General features: G+C 41.3%; 1 protein-coding gene across 1 annotated transcript in view; it reads right to left on the reverse strand.

The window, feature by feature from the left end:
- PARD3B (par-3 family cell polarity regulator beta) overlaps positions 1–18,556 on the reverse strand; it is a 416,125-nt gene that overhangs the window by 25,607 nt on the left and 371,962 nt on the right. Inside the window, exon 22 of the mRNA XM_030485475.1 lies at positions 6,042–6,121. Within this exon, the coding sequence (XP_030341335.1) occupies positions 6,042–6,121 (80 nt within the window). The remainder of the gene's footprint in view (positions 1–6,041; positions 6,122–18,556) is intronic.

Genomic DNA, 18,556 nt, shown 5'->3' on the forward strand with positions numbered 1-18,556 from the left:
TGGTGAATGATGACTTATTTAATAGACAATTCCTTGTGATTTGTGTCAAGTCACTTTCTGATGACATTTTGGGGATTCAATTAAATTACAGAAATCCTGCATTTTGAAATAAACTTGGTTAGTAAAATAAAAGCACTCAAATGCAAAAAATAGCTGATGAAACTTGCTAAGCAATTCATTCCTTCTGTTTGAGGAGCCTTATCTTTTCATGAAATAGATGTTACAGAAACTTTGCTTTTGATCCAAAGAGTTGGAAATATTTTTGACTCAGCTCTAGAGGCGACCTCATAAATTGACTGCATGGGGACTCCAGCCCCTTGAGTCAATGCTGCTTTCATGCTTTATAGGGTAAGACCTAAGTGCTCAATCTGTTTAATTTATTGAAAGGGAGGTTAAGAGATAACATAAATGACCTCTGCATAGAAATACTGAAAGGGAGGCATTTTGCAGGCTTGGCTCTTAAAACCTAGCAGGAAAATATTTACCATAATATCTAGAAACTGAAATTGGGTTATTTCAGACTTGGGGAAAAAAAACCCAACATAATCTTTTTAAACAGTAAAATAATTAACTGCTGTAGAATGCAATGAATTCTCCACAATGTGATATTTCAACTCTAGGTTAGATGCTTTTGTAAATACATTTACGAAAGTAATGTTGTAGATCAAAATTGAAATTTAGTCTGATGCAAAAATACAGAAATTGATGCAGAAATTAAGGTCTTGAGGGGCTCAGATAAGGTGATCAAAATTGTCCTTTCTGGCTTCATACCTAGGAATGGAGGATGCGCTGCATTTAGCTGCTGCCTTAAGAAGCGCAAGTTGCATGGTCAATCTGAAGAGAAGCTTCCAGCATGGCAAGACTATGTGCTGCCACTGTCCTGCAAGGCTAGTTCCTTAATACATTTGCAAATTTCCCAGTTTTACGATGCGTGTTATGTTTAAGAAGCATATTCCTGTGAACCAATTACCAGTTTGCTTAGTGGTCTCCTCCCAGCCACAGCAATAGAGCTGAACTCATCTACACAGCCTGAACTCATTTTTCCATGCTAGCAGTTATTTTCTAATGCTCTTACTGCCCTTCCAGCCCCACCCCTTTTCTTGACAAAGATGCATGTTTTTCAATAACAGGAGGATTCCAGAGAAAGTCTGGAGCATTAGCTTTCCCTTGGAATCAGCATTTCTTACCAGGAAGATGGCTGAGCTTTCTCATCTACACTCGTCATGTCACCAGTGTCCTGTCTCAGTGTCTGACAGCCTGCTTTTGGTCACAGCCAGCTTTTCCATCAACGCAGAAAAGAACGTGTCCTCGAACGCGACATTTCTCCAAACAAGGCTGCCATTGGCAAGACTGTGATTTACATTAAGACAGACTTCCATAAAAGCAAGCTCAAAAATAAAACTATGAACAAACAGAGCAGCTTCAGCATCATATCTGTTCCATGGCTCCATCAGGAAAATATTCTGTATTACATCAAGAAAACAGGCATTAAAAATAGTTTAAAAAATACAAATTTTTTTTGTCTCTCATACCCTTGCCCTGCTCCTCTTCCCAAAAGAAGAGGCTAAGAGATATAAGAATCAAGCCATTCTCCTAAGCAGGAGGATTTAACATTGCTTAATACTACTACTCAGCAGTACTTAGCCGTAGCCCCAGGGCAACACGTAAGTATTGAGTGCAGAGAAGTATATCTCTCTTGCAAAGCCTTCCATTCTGTCTTTCCCACTTAGCTGCTTTTCTGCAGACAGAGCAGCACAATGCAGTGTGAGATGAAGACCTGCCACTCTCCTGCCACAGCCACTTATCATCTAATTCAGATGTTTGCCTCTCTAGACATTTCCAAACGAAGTCTACAGACTGGCTTTATTTTACCCAGAAACCTAACTACATAACTCAGCTGTCCACTCATTAAGCCAGTCACATACAAAGCCTTCCTCCAAAGGCTGCTGCCTCCTGTTTTCAGCTTTTAATTAAAAATGTAGCCTTACACAGGAGTAGATCCTGCACTGAGAGGCAAAAAGGGTGTCACTGAGCTCAATGAGACTGGGACAGTGGATTTGCTGCTGCATCTACTGAAAAGGCAAGCACACTTGACACAGTTAATACAGACACATTACCTGAATCTGTCCCCTAATATCTAGGCTTAAATTAGCAGCTTCAGAGAAAAACAGAATACAAAACAAAAGGGAAAGGGCAAAGCAGCAATGATGTTTCAAAGCTTAGATTTTTACAACCTATGAGCAGATATGTTTGGATGCTGCTGGCAATCCCCCCTCATGCAGGAGGTGTGCCTCCGCACAGGAACAGGGTAGTGCCTTAACGGCACCAGACATTCATAAAGCTATTTGGCAGGTGATCATTCCTCCTTCTTGCCCAGTGGGGAGGAAAACCAAAGCTCTCATACTCAATTTGTCCATATCCACGCACCGACATATCTCCTGCTGGCTTCCAGGTAAGCAGAACAGTTTTGCTGTGTAGGTCCCGGCTACTCCTGACATAGCACAGATCCCCTCCTCCTTCCTCATCCAGCGAAACCTGGCTGCAGTCCAAACGCTTGCCTCTCTTTCCTTGTGTGTGCCACACCAGAGCAGCAGGCAAAGGTCCTATTCTCTTGGACTCAACACAGTATTGCAATAAGAATCTGTCTCCCAGCATCTACAACTCTGATCTGAAGCCTCTTTAAGTACCTCTTATTAAACTGGACTTAAATGGCTAAGTATGCAGACAATTATATACCACGTCCACATCAAATGTAGCTCAGTGGTTTTCGGGACCTGATGAAATCCATCCACGGGTCCTGAGGGAGCGGACAGATGCAGTTGCTAAACCACTGTCCATCATATTTGAAAAATCATGGCAGTCAGGTGAAGTTTCCGGTGCCTGGAAAAAGGGTAATATAACTCCCTTTTTCAAGAAAGGGAAAATGGAAGACCCAGGGAACTACAGAGGAGTCAGTCTCACCTCTGTGCCTGGCAGGATCATGGAGCAGATTCTCCTGGAAAGCATGCTAAGGCACATGAAAAACAATGAGGTGGTTGGTGATAGCCAACATGGCTTCACTAAGGAGAAATCCTGCCTGACCAATTTGGTGGCCTTCTATGATGGGCCTACGGAACTGATGGATGGGGCAGAGCAGTTGACATCATCTACCTGACTTGTGCCAGGTTGGACAGAGCCTTGGGCAACATGGTCTAGTGTGAGGCATGCTTGCCCATAGCAGGGGGGTTGGAACTAGATGATCTTAAGGTCCTTTCCAACCCTAACTATTCTATGACTCTATGATCAAGATAAGGACAGGACAGGACAAGACAAGGAGAGGAATAAACCCACGGGCAGGAAACCATGAGCTAATAGGACAATGCTGGGGAGAAGAAAGCAGCTCTTCGAGGAACTATTACCTCTGTGTTTCTTTCTAACTTCCTATTTCTTTCTCTTATTTTTATAATGCTGCCCATTAGAGTAGTATTCATGGATCCTCCACTGAGAATAAGTTGGAAAATGGGTAGTTTTTACCTGTATTCCTTTACTACTCCTGGGCAGTCAGCCATCAGAAGAAAAGAAATCACTCATTTCCATTAGTGGCTGGCAATGAGACTACATCCTCTTCTTCTGGATTTAGACTTCACTGTAGCAATCTAGTCATTTGTGACTGCCAGGGCTTAATTACTGCAGTAACATGAAACTGCAAAACTTACAAAACCTAAGTATAAAAGGCAGCAGTGGATTGCTGGACTGCAGGCACACCCGAGGGTGCACTGTCCAAAAGCTCTGCTCCTACCAGGGAGGAAACCCTCTGGAGACCCAGCAATGCATGGCCTGTGCGCAGCAGTGCAAGTGCTCAGGTCAGAAAGCACACACAGCCCTGCTGACGTGCAGGCCCTCACTCTCCAGCATGATCTTCTTTGGCACTGAGAGAAATGACACTTTTCACACCAATCTTCAAAAGCTTATTGAATGTTTGGATGACTTCCTAAAGGGTGAGACCCAGACAGCTAAATACTCAAACCTGTTAGAAAAGCTAGAGTCATGTTTCCAGCAAGTCTTGGTTTTGGGAAGAACGCTCTGAAATTCACGATCTGATTCAGACAGACCTATTTGAAACAAAAGCCTCAAAATCCCAAACAAACCTAACCCCCCCCCAGTGAAAACACAGGGTGCAGAGTACCCCCTAGGTACACACACCTAGGAGACATGCCAAGAATGCAGAGGTTTGAAAAGGAACAGGATAGAAGGAATACAGAGAACACTGCTGTGTAAAGCAAGGACACATCTACGTCTGCATTGTTGTGCTCACTTCTGGTCATCCTTGAAAGGACTACCAGTGAAATAAAAAGTATTCCGGGTGATGGGAGTTAAGACTTCACTGGAAAATTTCCATTCTATAAAGACTGAAAAAATAAGGTTGATTAGCTTGAAGGGAAAACGAATAAAAAGAGACATGATACAGGAATATGAAAATTGCTGTAGAGAGTTACACTGGGCACCAATTGCTAATTTATTCCTGTAATTCACAAGGAAGTACTCGATAAAATTGAAATTTAAAATAGATAAAAAAGAGTGTGCATAATTAAACTACACCTAACTAACCTGAAAAAATCACTGCTAAAAACATGAGAGGAGGCCTGAGTACTGGAGAACTATGAAAAAAGATGGCTATTTACCCAGGAGAGCAAGAATACCCACAGTCAGTTAGAAAATATGTACAAGACACTGCCTGAAAGCAGGCTTCTATTAGAAAAGCCAGCTACTGCACAGGATGAATTTCCAAAATAATGGCTGACACAAACATTGTTTGAAGGCAGTAACTAAACTACAGACACGTCCTTTAGTTTAGAAACCACATACATTAAAAAATACCTACAAACATCCAATGATGCCTTGTGAGACAGCCTCTATATATTGGTTTCCAAAAACATCTTTGTATTTTCATCTGGAATTGGACACAGCATTACACAGTTATCAAGCAATCTCTTCAGCGACACCTTCGAATGCAAACAGTGGAAAATGAAGGAAAAAGGAACTATTCACTGATTTCCTAAATGCCAGCACTATTTCACAATGAAGAATCTCTTCTTGCTTGTAAATAGCTATTTTTGCTTAGCTTTTACAAATTACCTTGTTTGTAGGCTCAGGAAGTGGACTGGGCAACCCCTCTAAGGTCTTCTACAGGCCTCTAATTCTAAAGGGGGAGTATTTTTCTATTTTTGTTTTCCTCCCACTATATTTTCTAGCATTCTCTTGCTCCCCTTTCTGGCTTGCTAAATCTTACACTCGGCTATTAGAACTTCCATAGAAACGGGACTGAAATCTCTGAAATGCTTCCTTTCTGTTATGCCCCACTGGTTTCAGACTAGAATTACTCTTCATCGAGTTGATAAGGATTAAAAATTAAAAAAAGCCCTCAGAGAATTCTCTCTCATTTCCACAGTGTTCAGTTAAAGCACAGAGATGCTCTACTGGAACAGGACTGCTAGTTAGTCAGTCCTTGCAGCAGCAGTGGGACTTCAGTCCTGCGGCTGCTGTAGCGGAGGCTTTCCACAGCAGTACTCTGTCAATGGCAGCTAGGATTGCATCACAGAATCATAGAATGGTCTGGGTTGGAAAGGACCTTAAGATCATCTAGTTCCAACCCCCCTGCCATGGGCAGGGACACCTCACACTAAACCTTGTCACCCAAGGCTCTATCCAACCTGGCCTTGAACACTGCCAGGGATGGAGCATTTAAACTCAGTCATTTATGCGCTGCTATGACCTGTTATAACTCCTGCAAAGCCAGCTTCCTCAATGTCATGTTCTCTACCTGCGGATCATGACTCTTGCTGACATGTTCAATGAAAAACCTTTAAAAAAAAAAAAAAAGAATTCAAAAGTCCAAATTAAGAGTACAGTTATAAAGATGGCACTAAATCAGCAGCATAAGGTGGCAAGACAAAACTGCAAAATAATCTCTCATGTTGGAGCCAGATATAGCTGTGGGCTGATTTCCCCACCCACTGGAGGGAGGGTGAATCAGAGTCTGCGTATGAGGCTCGGTGCCGTACCTGGGTAAGGATGCATACTGCCTTTCCATCCCCTCGAAGTGGAGATTGTATGAGCTCCCATCTGGACCTTTTCCAGGCACCTGTGGAGAGGAGAGTAATTAGAGATGAAGATCAATTATGCAGCCCGGCTACTAACAATGCATCTCAAAATGATAAGCAGAGAACACATGATGCCGCGACACGCCAAAATCAACAAAAGAAAGGCAGGGGCTCAAAGAAGATCCAAATCCCATACATAATCTTATAACTGCTAACAAGAATGGCTTCCCTATCAAAGAGCTATTTAGAACAGGTACAATCTTAAGAGCCTTTTCCTCGTCTGTGTCCTAGCTGGGATACTCCTTCCCTGGCTGGCCTTCCTCTTAGAATTCAGTAACATGAGGACATAATCTAATTAAGCACACCCCTTCTGATTTCTGTGGTGTAATTACTTGAATCAAAGCTAGCATCTTAGTATCTTTGCAGATTTTTCCCCTCTTCTGTGTTTTGCTCAAATATAAAACGTTATATAAACAGGCTTTGCTTTCATTCTTAACACACATGTAGAAACTTTCCCTAACGCCACTGCAAAGCTAAGTATCCAGCTGGGAGTTAAGTGCATTTATCATGCTCTGGTGCCATTTCAAAAGTGAAGCATTAGTGCACTCAGTCAAAATGCCAGCTTGCTGCTTGGTTTGTTTTCAAGATGGCAACTGGAGTTGGCTGGAGAGTGCAATTCTATCAGGAAGGCTCCAACTGGGGTACAAAATGGTGAACTTCAATGCTTTTAGCACACAGGAGCTCTCCCAATTTCACTCACTCAATGCCTGCTGATGGCCCAAAGTGTTAAGAGCCTTGTTAAAATGGAGCTATTAGTCTTTTCCTCCATAAATGCAGAGGGCTCTGACTGCCTTCAGTGTTTCCTACATTAGTATGTATTCCTATTCCGGTGCTGCTAGAATCAGCAGTTTTATAAAGCAATATACTAAGAGGCCATTTAAAATCCCCTTCCCCTTTTACAGATTAATAGCAGAAAGGAAGATTTAATGCCTTTTCAAACATTTTTAACAATTCATTAAAAAGAAAAGAATAAATCACACAAAGCTTTCGGCAAATGCCTGGCTGTAAAAAGAGAAAACAAACAAAAATTAACATGTTTTTCACATTCTACAGGTTAGAGTACATTCCTGTCAGTCCTGTAATTTATGCACAATACTCCATTTTCACTGAAGATATGTATAAGCTTCTACAATGGAAAAGGTTGTGCACTCAGGCATAGTCTTACCTACCTTCACATAGCATTTCTGTGTACAATCTCTTGTAGACCCATTACATAAGCCAAGGTCCACTGCAAAGAGAGGCACTACCCCTTGAAGCTACTAAGCAAGCTGAGGAATTATTCTAGTCAAGCACCATTGTACACCTTGCCACTCAACCAACACCATGCAATATCTAAGATACTTGTAAGTGAAAAAGATTATTTAGTGCAGGCCTCTTGCTAACTCCCCTTTATCAGACTCAAACCAGAAAGGAGCTCTCATGGAACTGATGGCCCCAAGAACTAACCACCTCCCATTTGAAATGACCCATGCTTCAGCAGTGCCTGACTTTGGACAAGCAAAAAATAACGATAATTGCCCCACATTTCAAAAAGAGGGCAGTAAGCTAAATGGATCATTCATTCACTTTTTTTTCACCAGAAAAAGCGACATGTAGAGAGAATTTATAAAGATAGAGTCACCTAGGTGAAGAGTCACAGCCACTTCGGCTGTTCTTACGCTGATAATTTGATCAGGTTGATGATTTCCCTTAATTCACCAGGTACACCAGTGAGAGAAGACCCTCCAGATTTCTGCTGTTTTATGAAGAAGAATGAGCGGAAAAGAAATGAACACATAATTTGGTTTGCTCAGCACAAAAGCCACGTAGCATACAGTCTACCTGCACGGCTGTAGATAGGCTGTGTTAATGATGTGCAGCGGCAAGATGTTTCTGAGCTAAAGGATGCGCCTGCTAACTGTGCACTTGCAACTCGTGCGAGTTTCCTGGTGATCACTCTCACACCTATCAGGAGTAACAGCTGCCAGTCAATGTGCAGAAACACAAACAGATTCGGAACTGAGCCAGCACCCAGCACTGATCCCAAAACTTACACCAGTTACCAGAAAGTAAAAAATATTTACATCGCAAGCCCTTTTTGCAGCCTGAAAACACCTCTTTTCCGATGGCTTCCTACAGACCAAATAGATGGTGATACCCCCTGCCAGGTCTGTTTGTATATATGATTTGAGAGACAGTTACCATAGAAACGCCCTGGCGGTGGATACACAATTTTGCTAATTTGGATCCATCGAGCGGCTGAGTCTCCACACCCTATATAAAACCCCAGACGCACTGGAAAAGCATGCTCTGGCGCTGCACAGCTAATTAAAGACTCCGCCATTTCTTCTCCTTTCCCTTCTCCATCTGTCCATGCGACAGTACAAATGTATCATCACTCAACCACCAACAAAATGGTGCCCAGAATAAAATACTACCCCGATGAAAGGAGAAATTGTGAGAATGGAAATACCTCCTTCATACAAGTTATTTATGTTTCAGAAGAGTCAAAGCAAAGGGTTCCTTGCTGTCTTTTACAACAAACTAAACTGAAAACCAGTGTGAAAGGTACTAATTAACAAGATCAAAATTCTCCTCCTTCCCTGAAACAGGGTGTCTGCAGCTGGCCCTCAGTCCAGGTGTAGAGGTCTTAACCACATAGCTAATAATCACAAAATATGTAGACAAGCACACAGTAATCTTAATAAAAAAGGATTAAAACCTGGAAGTCCTATCAAAGCCAAATGGACACTGACCATGAGGTGACCATCAAGGCATGGGAGCTGATGGAAGGTGCATTACTTATCTGAGTCCATAATGGAGGTGGCTGGAAAAGCTTTTGAGACCAACACCCCAATCAGTAAAGAGAAGACATGACAGCAGATGAAATACACGTTTCATGTATGGTAATGCACAACAGAAAGAATGATCCAAAACCTGCTCCTGTATTTTTAGGGTTTAAATTAACGACATCAACTTAAATATGAGCCATCATTATGAAGAGATCATCTCAGTCTAAAGCGGCCTCAACTAACAAGCAAAACATGAATATGCAAAAATAATGGGGTAGAGATAAACAGAGAAACAGCCATCATCCCATCAGTGCAATTAAAAGAGCAGCATGCTTAAACTGAGGAAAGGAAATGTTATCTTTATCAAAAACCAACAACAATTCATGAAACTTAACTGTTGCAAAGTGTCGGTATGGCCAAGCCTTCTGTAGAATAGGAAATTAATAAACTGGACACACGTATGAATCAAAACAACTAGCATCAGGTTAGCAGAAGACAGTAAAGCCTTTGACAAGCAGAAGAGAGGTAAAGCCTCGAAGAGTCAGCCATGCCCTGAAAGGGAGAGCAGGCAGAAACCTCTGTACCAGCAAGTCACTCTCCTAATCGCCCCTTTGGGAATCCCGATGAGTTTTCTGAAGCACGCAGCAGCGGTCACACAAGACAAACAGGCAAGACACTGCATCCACATAACTCAATGTCTTCAGGGTCAGGATTTTCTGTGTGCCAGAAAGGCATTTTTTCAACATAGCTAGTAACATTTTTATTGTTCAAGTCTCTTTTGTTAAAAACCAATAATTTCCATTAGCAAACAAGATTTCTGTGATAGAAATATATCACTTCAGAAAAAACCCTATGACACCTCTGCATCTTTAATGAACCCCCTGCCAGTCCCCAGTGGCAGGACCAGGCTGGGGGAAGCACAGATTGAATTGTGGCATGGGCACTGTGTGCTGCTCTCCAACTCCACAGCCTTCAGCAGGGGACCAATGTGACAGGTCAAAAGACAGAGAAAAACGAGTTGAGGCTGAGCTCCCTCCTCTTCCCTGGACAAATGGAATGGAATCCACATTTGTTTCATGACAGAAAACCACAGAAGGATTCATAGTGTCACATTTCACATGCAGATCCGAAACATACAGAAAGGGAAAGCAACTATAAAGAAAAAGAGAACACAAAAGCTGTGCGGGTGCCAGTGCAAGCTATGTCCCTGACAAACACAGCAACTGCAGGGCACTTTGAGGAGTTTTCTAATACACAGAAGTGATAAGCTAGCAGCAAATATCTCTATCCTGCCAATTCTCCCTAGGAAAATTTCCCAGGAAAAAAAAAAAAGCAGGTGATGTGAACATGCACTTGTAGTTCAAGCCAGACCAAGTAAGTATCTTAGAGCGTTCAAATATTTGCAAGTAAATTATAAGGCTTAAGTGGAGCATACCTGCAAGCAGGTATCTTGAAATAAGTCTAAGATTTGCCTAGAGGAAAATTCTGGGGCTGCAGAAGAACAATTCCTTAAGAGCAGAGAAGGGATTTACTTCATCCTGAAGCTTGAGACTACCCTGAAAACTGCAGAACAGTGCAAGAGGCCGTGTTTTTTCCCCGGGAGACTCTGCATCTCATTCCTCCTCACCTGCCTTATACTGCCTTCCTCCTGGAGCATTTGTTAAAAGCTAAAAGACTAGCTGCTAGCAGGAAAGCCTCCCTTGCCCCTTTCATATGGATCAAGGTGTCTGGGGTCGAGCAGCCATTGCAGTATGAACAGTAACAACTACAGTGATCTTTTTTGAAGTTTTAGCTTCATGAAGCCAGAATCAACTTTTTCTTGTGCAATTGCACATAGCTCAAGGTGAGAGCTACCCCACTGCAAATGGAAGCCAGTAGCAACTCCTTACCCCTAGTAGTGGAGACACACTCGGCAAGGACAGGTGTCCCTGCCCATGGCAGAGGGGTTGGAACTAGATGACCTTAAGGTCCTTTCCAACTCTAACTATTCTATGATTCTATGATTCTGTAACAGTGTGCTTTCACCCTACCTCCTGCCACAAATTCCAACCTGAACCACTGGAGCTCCCTGCTCCAGATCCATCCCAAGTGAAGTTGGCACTGAAGACCCAAGACCATGGATACTGCTCATAAGGAAAGCAATGCAGAGCCATTTCCAGGGTGGCTGTCTCAGAAAGCTGCAGTCACCGTTCCCTCTCCTGCAGCTATTTTATTTAAAGCTGCACATAGAAAATTTCAATCATCTTTGCAGAGATCAGTTTGTTAAAAAAAATTGTTTAAAGCTTCTTAACTAGCTATAGAAAAACCACAGCTCAGAGTCAAAAGTTTCACACTCTTAAAAAGGAATAATACAGAGTGGGTGTTGCATTCAGGGTTATTCATTTTTCACTTACAGGCTAAACATCTCCTTTGCCCTTTTAATTTTTCCTTCTAAACCTTTGTTTTCCTCACTTCTGAACAATAAGCCTCCTCCAGCATTTCAATTACCATTAAGATCAGAAGGAAAGTGAGGTAAGTAGCAACAGCTTAACTTCATCAAGACTGATGTGATTTTAGCTATGCATTTGTAGACCCCGTGCAAACTACTGCTGACTCCACTTGAGTCATACCTGACTTAAAACTATGGGAGATCAGGAAGAGCTTATGAAGACGGAAGTCCTGGGACCCCTAACTTTCACTTTTTCACTGTGTACACATAGAAGAGACGCTTGAGCTTGTGCATTGTGGTTTTCTCACCATAAAAAATGGTGTGATTCTACCGTTGTATTTTACGTAACTGACATGCACTAAAAGACAAGAGTCTGCAGAGTGAGGCATGTGCTCTGCCATCACCCAAGTGTTTTGAAAATGCCACCCAGTTCTAATTTTTGCCTGAAAGTCTGTGTATAAACACGGCAGACAGAACTGCTGCATTGCTTAGTACATTTTTCAATAGTCTTGTGATCATCTGCAAAAGGACTTGATTCAGATGCTGGTTTGACCTCTGTTCTCAAAGCTCTTCTTTTGTCTGTGAGCGTTTCTAATCACATGGGTTGAGATTCAGCATGCCAAAAAGAGCTGTGGTATAACGGAATTTGCCCTTTAACCTTCAGGTCTCCCCTCTGCTGAGACACAGTTGGTTTTTGTTTTCAATTAAGTGAAAACTGAAGAAAAACTGAGCAAGGTAAAAGTGGATTTGTTCCCCATCCCAGCCTCAGTGTTTCATGCACAGGTGAAGCACCAAAATTCACCCATTTCATTTTTTTTGCATTTCAACAGTCTGCCTGGTTGTAGGGACTGCAAGTGCAATTTAAGAGCACGATTTGACTCACCAACACTTTCTTTAGCTGTTTAAACAGAGGTGGGTTATGTAAGGCAGTGAACTGGATGCTCCATGTGAAATGGAGGAAGTTGATAGAAGAGGTCTTCTTAAGCGTTTACTGCTGTGATATCCTAATTATCCCACCCTCCAAGACCTCCAGCATTTCCACAGAAAACATGTTTTCCTCCATCCAGCTTTTTAATGTTTTGCATCAAAGAGTAAAAATTAAAAATTCTACCAGTGTCCACAATTCAAAAGAATTTTCCTGATGTTTTCCTTACATACACAAAGAGGGATGTATTTTGCTTTCCTGGTTTTGCAATGAAAGTTGAAACAGTGATTTTGCGTTATTATAACACTCATCATTTCTCCCTCTAATTTGGATGGTTTTTAATAAAGCTCCATTGATTCCACTGAAAGAAATCCCTCCTGGCAAAAGCAGAACACACATGCTGATTGCTAAATATGCAGCAATTATCATATTCAGCAGCGCACTTTAATATCTTATTTATAGATGTATCTATCTATAATTTGCTTTAATTAAGTTGCATTGATTTTAACGACAGAAGCAGTCCTCAAAGAAGAGTCTAATGTTATATGAGCCCATCAGTACTTCTTTACCATTGTTTAGATATAAGACAGCACCTTTAATACTTCTTTTTGATAATTGTAGTAGTGCTTTTCTTCGCTAAATGGCTGCAATAGCAAACCAAGATGATATTCCGTGGGAACTCTCAAAACCACTTCCACCACTGGAAAGAGAACACTTTCAACTTCCCTATTACAAACTTGCTTGTAGGATAGTTCTCAAGAACAAGGAAGGAAGAAGTATCTTCCCAGCAGGTCCTGAGATACCTTTCAGTTCTGCTCCCATTCCATTTTACAGACATCTTGGCACGGTAATTGTTAGAGGTTCTCAAATCAGGGGCTAACGCCTTCAAAGTTTGTTTTGGGTAGTGTGGCAACTAACATAAACTTCTGTATTTTCTTGTCAACAGAATATACAGGGTAGATAATTTGGAAAGGTGAATCAACAAATGGCTACAGGTGCCTGCTCACAGCCTAATCATGACAAAGTCGCGATCTCATAGACTCTTGAAGTTCTAGGCTCAGACACAGGGAACATTGAGCCTTCCTTCTGTTCAGTACGCGCTCACTTTCAGCATTTTATACTAGTCTGGTTTTGAGGTTATTCCAAAGAACACTCATGCTATTAGAACCGTGATTAAGTTTGTCAAAAAACATCTTGAAGAACTAAAGGAAGGTATTGCTGCACTCCTAGTAGAGTCTCACAGCCTTGGTTTCTGATGGGTGCTACCACATACCTTGGCCCTGATTCAGGAAAGCACGCTAAATACTGATGAGGGTGGTTTGTTTTAATTTCAATAGCATTTGATTCCTCTTGGAGGCATTCCCAAAGCTGACATACACCTGCATCTCTCAGTGGCTGTATCTCCTTTTTGGGTGAAAATACACAGGAAAAACATTTATATCTCTGTATCCTGAACACGTCTTCACACATTTGAACGCAGCATTCTAGTGATGATGATCTTGGCATCTCCATTTCTGAAGTAACCCCATAAGATATTACTGGTTCACATCAACTGAGGATCTATCTCAGAAACTACTGAGGTAGCTTTATAACATTACTTATGCAGATCTTAATGTATCATTCACTGTTAGGTTTTTTTTTTAAGTGAAAAATAAGTGCCGGCTTTTTAAATCACTGCCTTTTGGAATATATCAGCACTAATTTCATAAGAATTGTTCGTATTAAAATGCAAGGGCATGATCTCAAAGGAAAAGCACCGAAGTAGCGATGCAAGTACATTTTCAGTTTCTGGTCATCACTTTTCATTCACTGATTATTGCTTAAGTGTTGATTAATAGTTATGTTCATGCTGCTAGAATGCATTTCCCTTGGGTGAGAAAAACATCCTTGTCTTAAGGAAAAAAGAGATAGTAATCAAACCATTCTTCCTCTTCCCTGTAAGAAACAGACACACACTCCAGTGTCACTGATGATCTTGGTTTTGCTGGTGAGTAGTTTTGAACATTTTCACGTAGAAAATCAGCTGTATGCAATCAGAACACTACTTGGTTGGTCAGACTGCTAGGCAATTATATGCTCCCCTTCTGCCTGCCTCTCTCGACACATATATACACATATGTACACATACACACACACAAATGTACATACTTACAGTCATTGTCCCTTCTCCCTTTGCAGTGAACACCAAGAACACTGATGATGGCAGTGCTCCCATGCTGGAATTAAGCAGGGCTGATTATCTCAGGATTTACTTTTCCTCCTCAGTAATGCCCTACCTCTTGTTCAAGGAGGTGAAACTAATGGTTTAGATATAGAGAGAGCAGAAAATTCTCTATAAAGGCAATAGACTGAGGGAAATACAAACACAGATGGGAACTTTAAAAGGGAAACAGGCTGTTCCCATAACAGTTTAAAAACATGGCAATTGCCTTAGCTTAGTAGAAAACAAGCTTTCAGCATTTGCTGTATCTTGCAACACTAAGAAGAGAGAAAATAGTGAAGATGGAGGTGAAGCCAAAACTGCAAAGTGTTTTTGCACAGCCCCACAAAGATAATATTCTGCTTTCTGAACCCCAGCTCTGAGATCCCCCGATCCCTGGTGCTGGAGGACTATGGTTTCCTGTGACCATGCAAAATGAGATCATTTCCTGGCCTGTGTCTGTCTCTGTGGGTGGCTTCTTTTTCCATTAGTCATATAATATGTTTTGGTTAATTCTACCTCTTAATTGTCTTTAATGAGCACCAGATTTGTGACACCCTCACTTGCAAACCTATTCTCTGAGTAGAGGCAAATAAAGGCCCTTGAGCTGAGAGCAAAACTTAAAAGCAGCAAAACAAAAAACCCTCAGCACCCATCAGCACTGATTCTTTCCAACTACAAGGGGCCATTTCAATTGCTCTTCCAGTGAACCAGGCCAATGTAATTAATCTCTTCCCTGCCACTAGAGAGAATAACTTAACTTGTCACTGAGATACACTTGTGATGCAATATACAGCATACATAATGCACACATGTGAATACATTTCTAAAGCAGATCTGTAGTTGTTCCACAGTACTGTGCACAATTCCTCCCCCCCGAAACCAGACTTCTGCCTTAGCCTGTTTGAAACTATGCTGCTTCTTGTTCTTCCCAGTCTTGCATTCTTCTCTTCTCACTGTAATTAGTTTACAAGACTACTTATCCAGATGATTACTGCTTTTAAATGACAGTCGTCTTTTCTTTTACTCCAGTTCATTGTTGTGTATCATTTTGTCTTGCTATCTGAATACCCAGTTCTCTAAAGCGTTTTCTCATTATGTTATCTCCTGATATAAGGCATTTTGAAATACTTCGTGAGAGACACTGTATGAACTAAATTGAATTGAATTTTCTCTCAAAGTCAGGGGCTTTCAGCATCTTTCTCTAGCTAAGTCAGCAGAGTTCTTGGCACCAATGCCAGGATGTAATGGCCATGCTTTGCAGCCCAGCTATGAGTTTGTGTTCTTTTTAGGGAAAATGAAATGACAGTGTCAGTACCTGGAAAGCAAATAGGGAACAGATCAATATTTCCATTTATGATGAGGATGGCGAAACAAAAATGTTTGTGGTATTTTCAAGGTTTTTAACACACACATTGCGATAATGCTATTTCTCTGTATCTACCTACATCTGGTGTTGATGCTGAATGTGTACACGGGGGGTATGTGCATGTCTATGTCAGAGAAGAAAAGAGGGAGGGAAGGGGGAAATAGCAGGGCATGGAACTAAATTGCAGAGCAAGTAGTGGAAATAGACAGTGAAAAGCTTCCTGCAGGCAGGCAGCTTCACAGGGGAGAGCGAGCCTTTCATTGTCTATAAAATCATGCCTTGCTGGAGGTCCTCAAGAGTAGAAGGGGTAGCGCCTAGAGGCAGTAAATCTCTCACTGTTGTATTATTACATTCTAAACACTTAGCTACTGTACAAACTAGCACACTGCTTCAAGAGAAGAAAAGGAGGAAGAAGGGAGAAAATGAACAAAAGGAAGAAGAGGAAGATGGCAATAAAATTGGGAAGCAACCCCCTACCACAGCTCTCCCCAAGAATACTTCACATCAAAGAAAAACAGCAAAAAGCAAGTCGTCACGGAGTTAGAAGTTAACCTCAACTCCTTCCATTGTGATCTGACACCACTGTGGAACAGTACTCCTAGAATTTGAATGGTTAGTCTGTAGCACAGGGTATTAAATCCACCTTAATCCTGTTAAACATAGATGCCACTAAAGAGAGGCGCTCTTTCAATGGCATCATGACAAAAGCTCTTCACACTGCAAATTCAATATGGCTAAGGAAAAAAAAAAGCAGCAAAAGAAAAGTCCCAAACCTGGATTAATACTGAACAAACAACATCAGCATAAGCAGGCTTAGAGAGAGGAATTGCTTTCCATATGCTGTGGCATCAGGTTCCTCCGGATCTTCAGATACCAGTCTGTAAATGTTACAGACATTGTTTCTCCTGCTTGCAACTGCTGTTGGGTGGCGACCTTCTTTGCTTGCTGATACCAATTTAGCAGTTGGTACAGTTTCTTTGTGATTTGGTACTGTCTGTTGTTTGCTGGTACCAGATGGATACCAGATGGGTAACTGTGGGCAATGGTTCCTCTGTGTTCCAGTCCCAAAAATCACTGCCTATAGGGCCAGTCTTGTCAGTTGACTCCTAAAAAGCACTTCAAAGCACCATTCTGAAAAACTTCAACATCTGTTCCTTACTCCTAATGACCTTAAAAAAATGATGCAGACATACTTTCCTTCAGCCAGGAGTTACTGTGCATCTGCACAGTACAACCTTGCAGATGCTTGCAGCCATCAAACTCACTCCTTGCTAATGGCAGCTCCAGAAGCCACCACCTCAACTCTGAAAGTCAGCCCTGAATGTGAAGTATAATCAATATATTTTTTTTCTGTGGTAGCTCCACAATGTAGGAGTTCAGAGACATATCAAGGCATTTTTCAAACTACTTTCAGCAGTGAAGTGGAAGAACAAGAAAACAAAAAAAGTGCCTTTGAAAGGCAGCAGGCATACCTGAAGGCCAAATGCAAGGCATGGAGGGAAAGCAAGGAGAGAGAAAGTGATGGAAGAGATCTGTCAAGTATTAATTTGTGATTGGTCTTTCAAAATGTTGACCTAGTTGTCAAAATACAGACAGGAGCTGAAAGGTCAGTTAATGGTTTTGAACAGTGCTTATTGCAGTTCCCTCCTATGTTATTCCATATGACTGCTTCTGTTTCTAAGAAAGGAAAAAAAGTTCATTTAGGACAGAACGGGAGCATTTTGGCAAATTCTCTATATGTGCTGGAGGAGAATGCTGTCTACAGAAAAATATAGCTGACATCAAAGCATGTTCCCCACCCCCTGTCTTGCTTCATGGAGAAGTTATGATAAACAGGTTATGTGTTCCCTAAGGTTACCATGGAAACTCATTCTTTTCAGGCCATCATTTGCAAAGGTAAAATTTGCATTAAAATGTGATGGAATTTGATTTTGTGCATGTGTGTGTGAAACTCAAGTGGGGTCATGCTACCACGCAGTATAGCTATTATTTCAAACCCAGGAGCATACGCTTAAGAGAGAGATCTATTAATCTGTGTAAACACCCCAGTGACCGAATTACAGTTTAATTGCTAACTTGACAGGTATCTTCCCAGCAAATTAAGAGAAATACTTTGAAAATCAGCTTCAAATGCAAATGTAAATGTTCATACTGATCCACTGGTGGGGACCACTAGATAATATTTTGCTAAATTCCCCTATGATGATTCCACAGGAAAGATTGAATTTAGATTGTCAGAATTACTTTGTTTTGATGATGACAGACCAGGGATGGAAGGCACAGGAATGTATTTCAAATTATAAATTTTTATCTTAACTTGAAGGAGTTACCATCAAATTATACAGGATATAATTTAATACAACCACACTTACTACAATACAAGAAACTTTTGGATCTCCTCAGAATCCCAATTTGTTCACTTTGTTTTGAGTCATACCATAACTTCAAAGTCACAATATCACTCTAGGTATCTCCTACTCTAACTTTTCTTGGAATACCTGATGGTATAAAAGCACCCGGGCTGGGCCTCCCCAGAATCCATGTTCCTTGAGAGCCACTGCCGTTATTCCACTGCTGTTATTTGTTGTCATGTGCAGCACTGGTCTTCCTAACACAAGAGTGCATTCTTTGCAATAGTAATTTTGACAATCATTACTTCCAGCCTACCAAGAAAATCAGAAAAATCTTATAACTGGTGACCAGACTGCATTTTAGAAGAGAGA

The sequence above is a fragment of the Strigops habroptila genome, chromosome 5, assembly GCF_004027225.2.
Source record: "Strigops habroptila isolate Jane chromosome 5, bStrHab1.2.pri, whole genome shotgun sequence".
In the NCBI taxonomy this organism is placed as follows: domain Eukaryota; kingdom Metazoa; phylum Chordata; class Aves; order Psittaciformes; family Psittacidae; genus Strigops; species Strigops habroptila.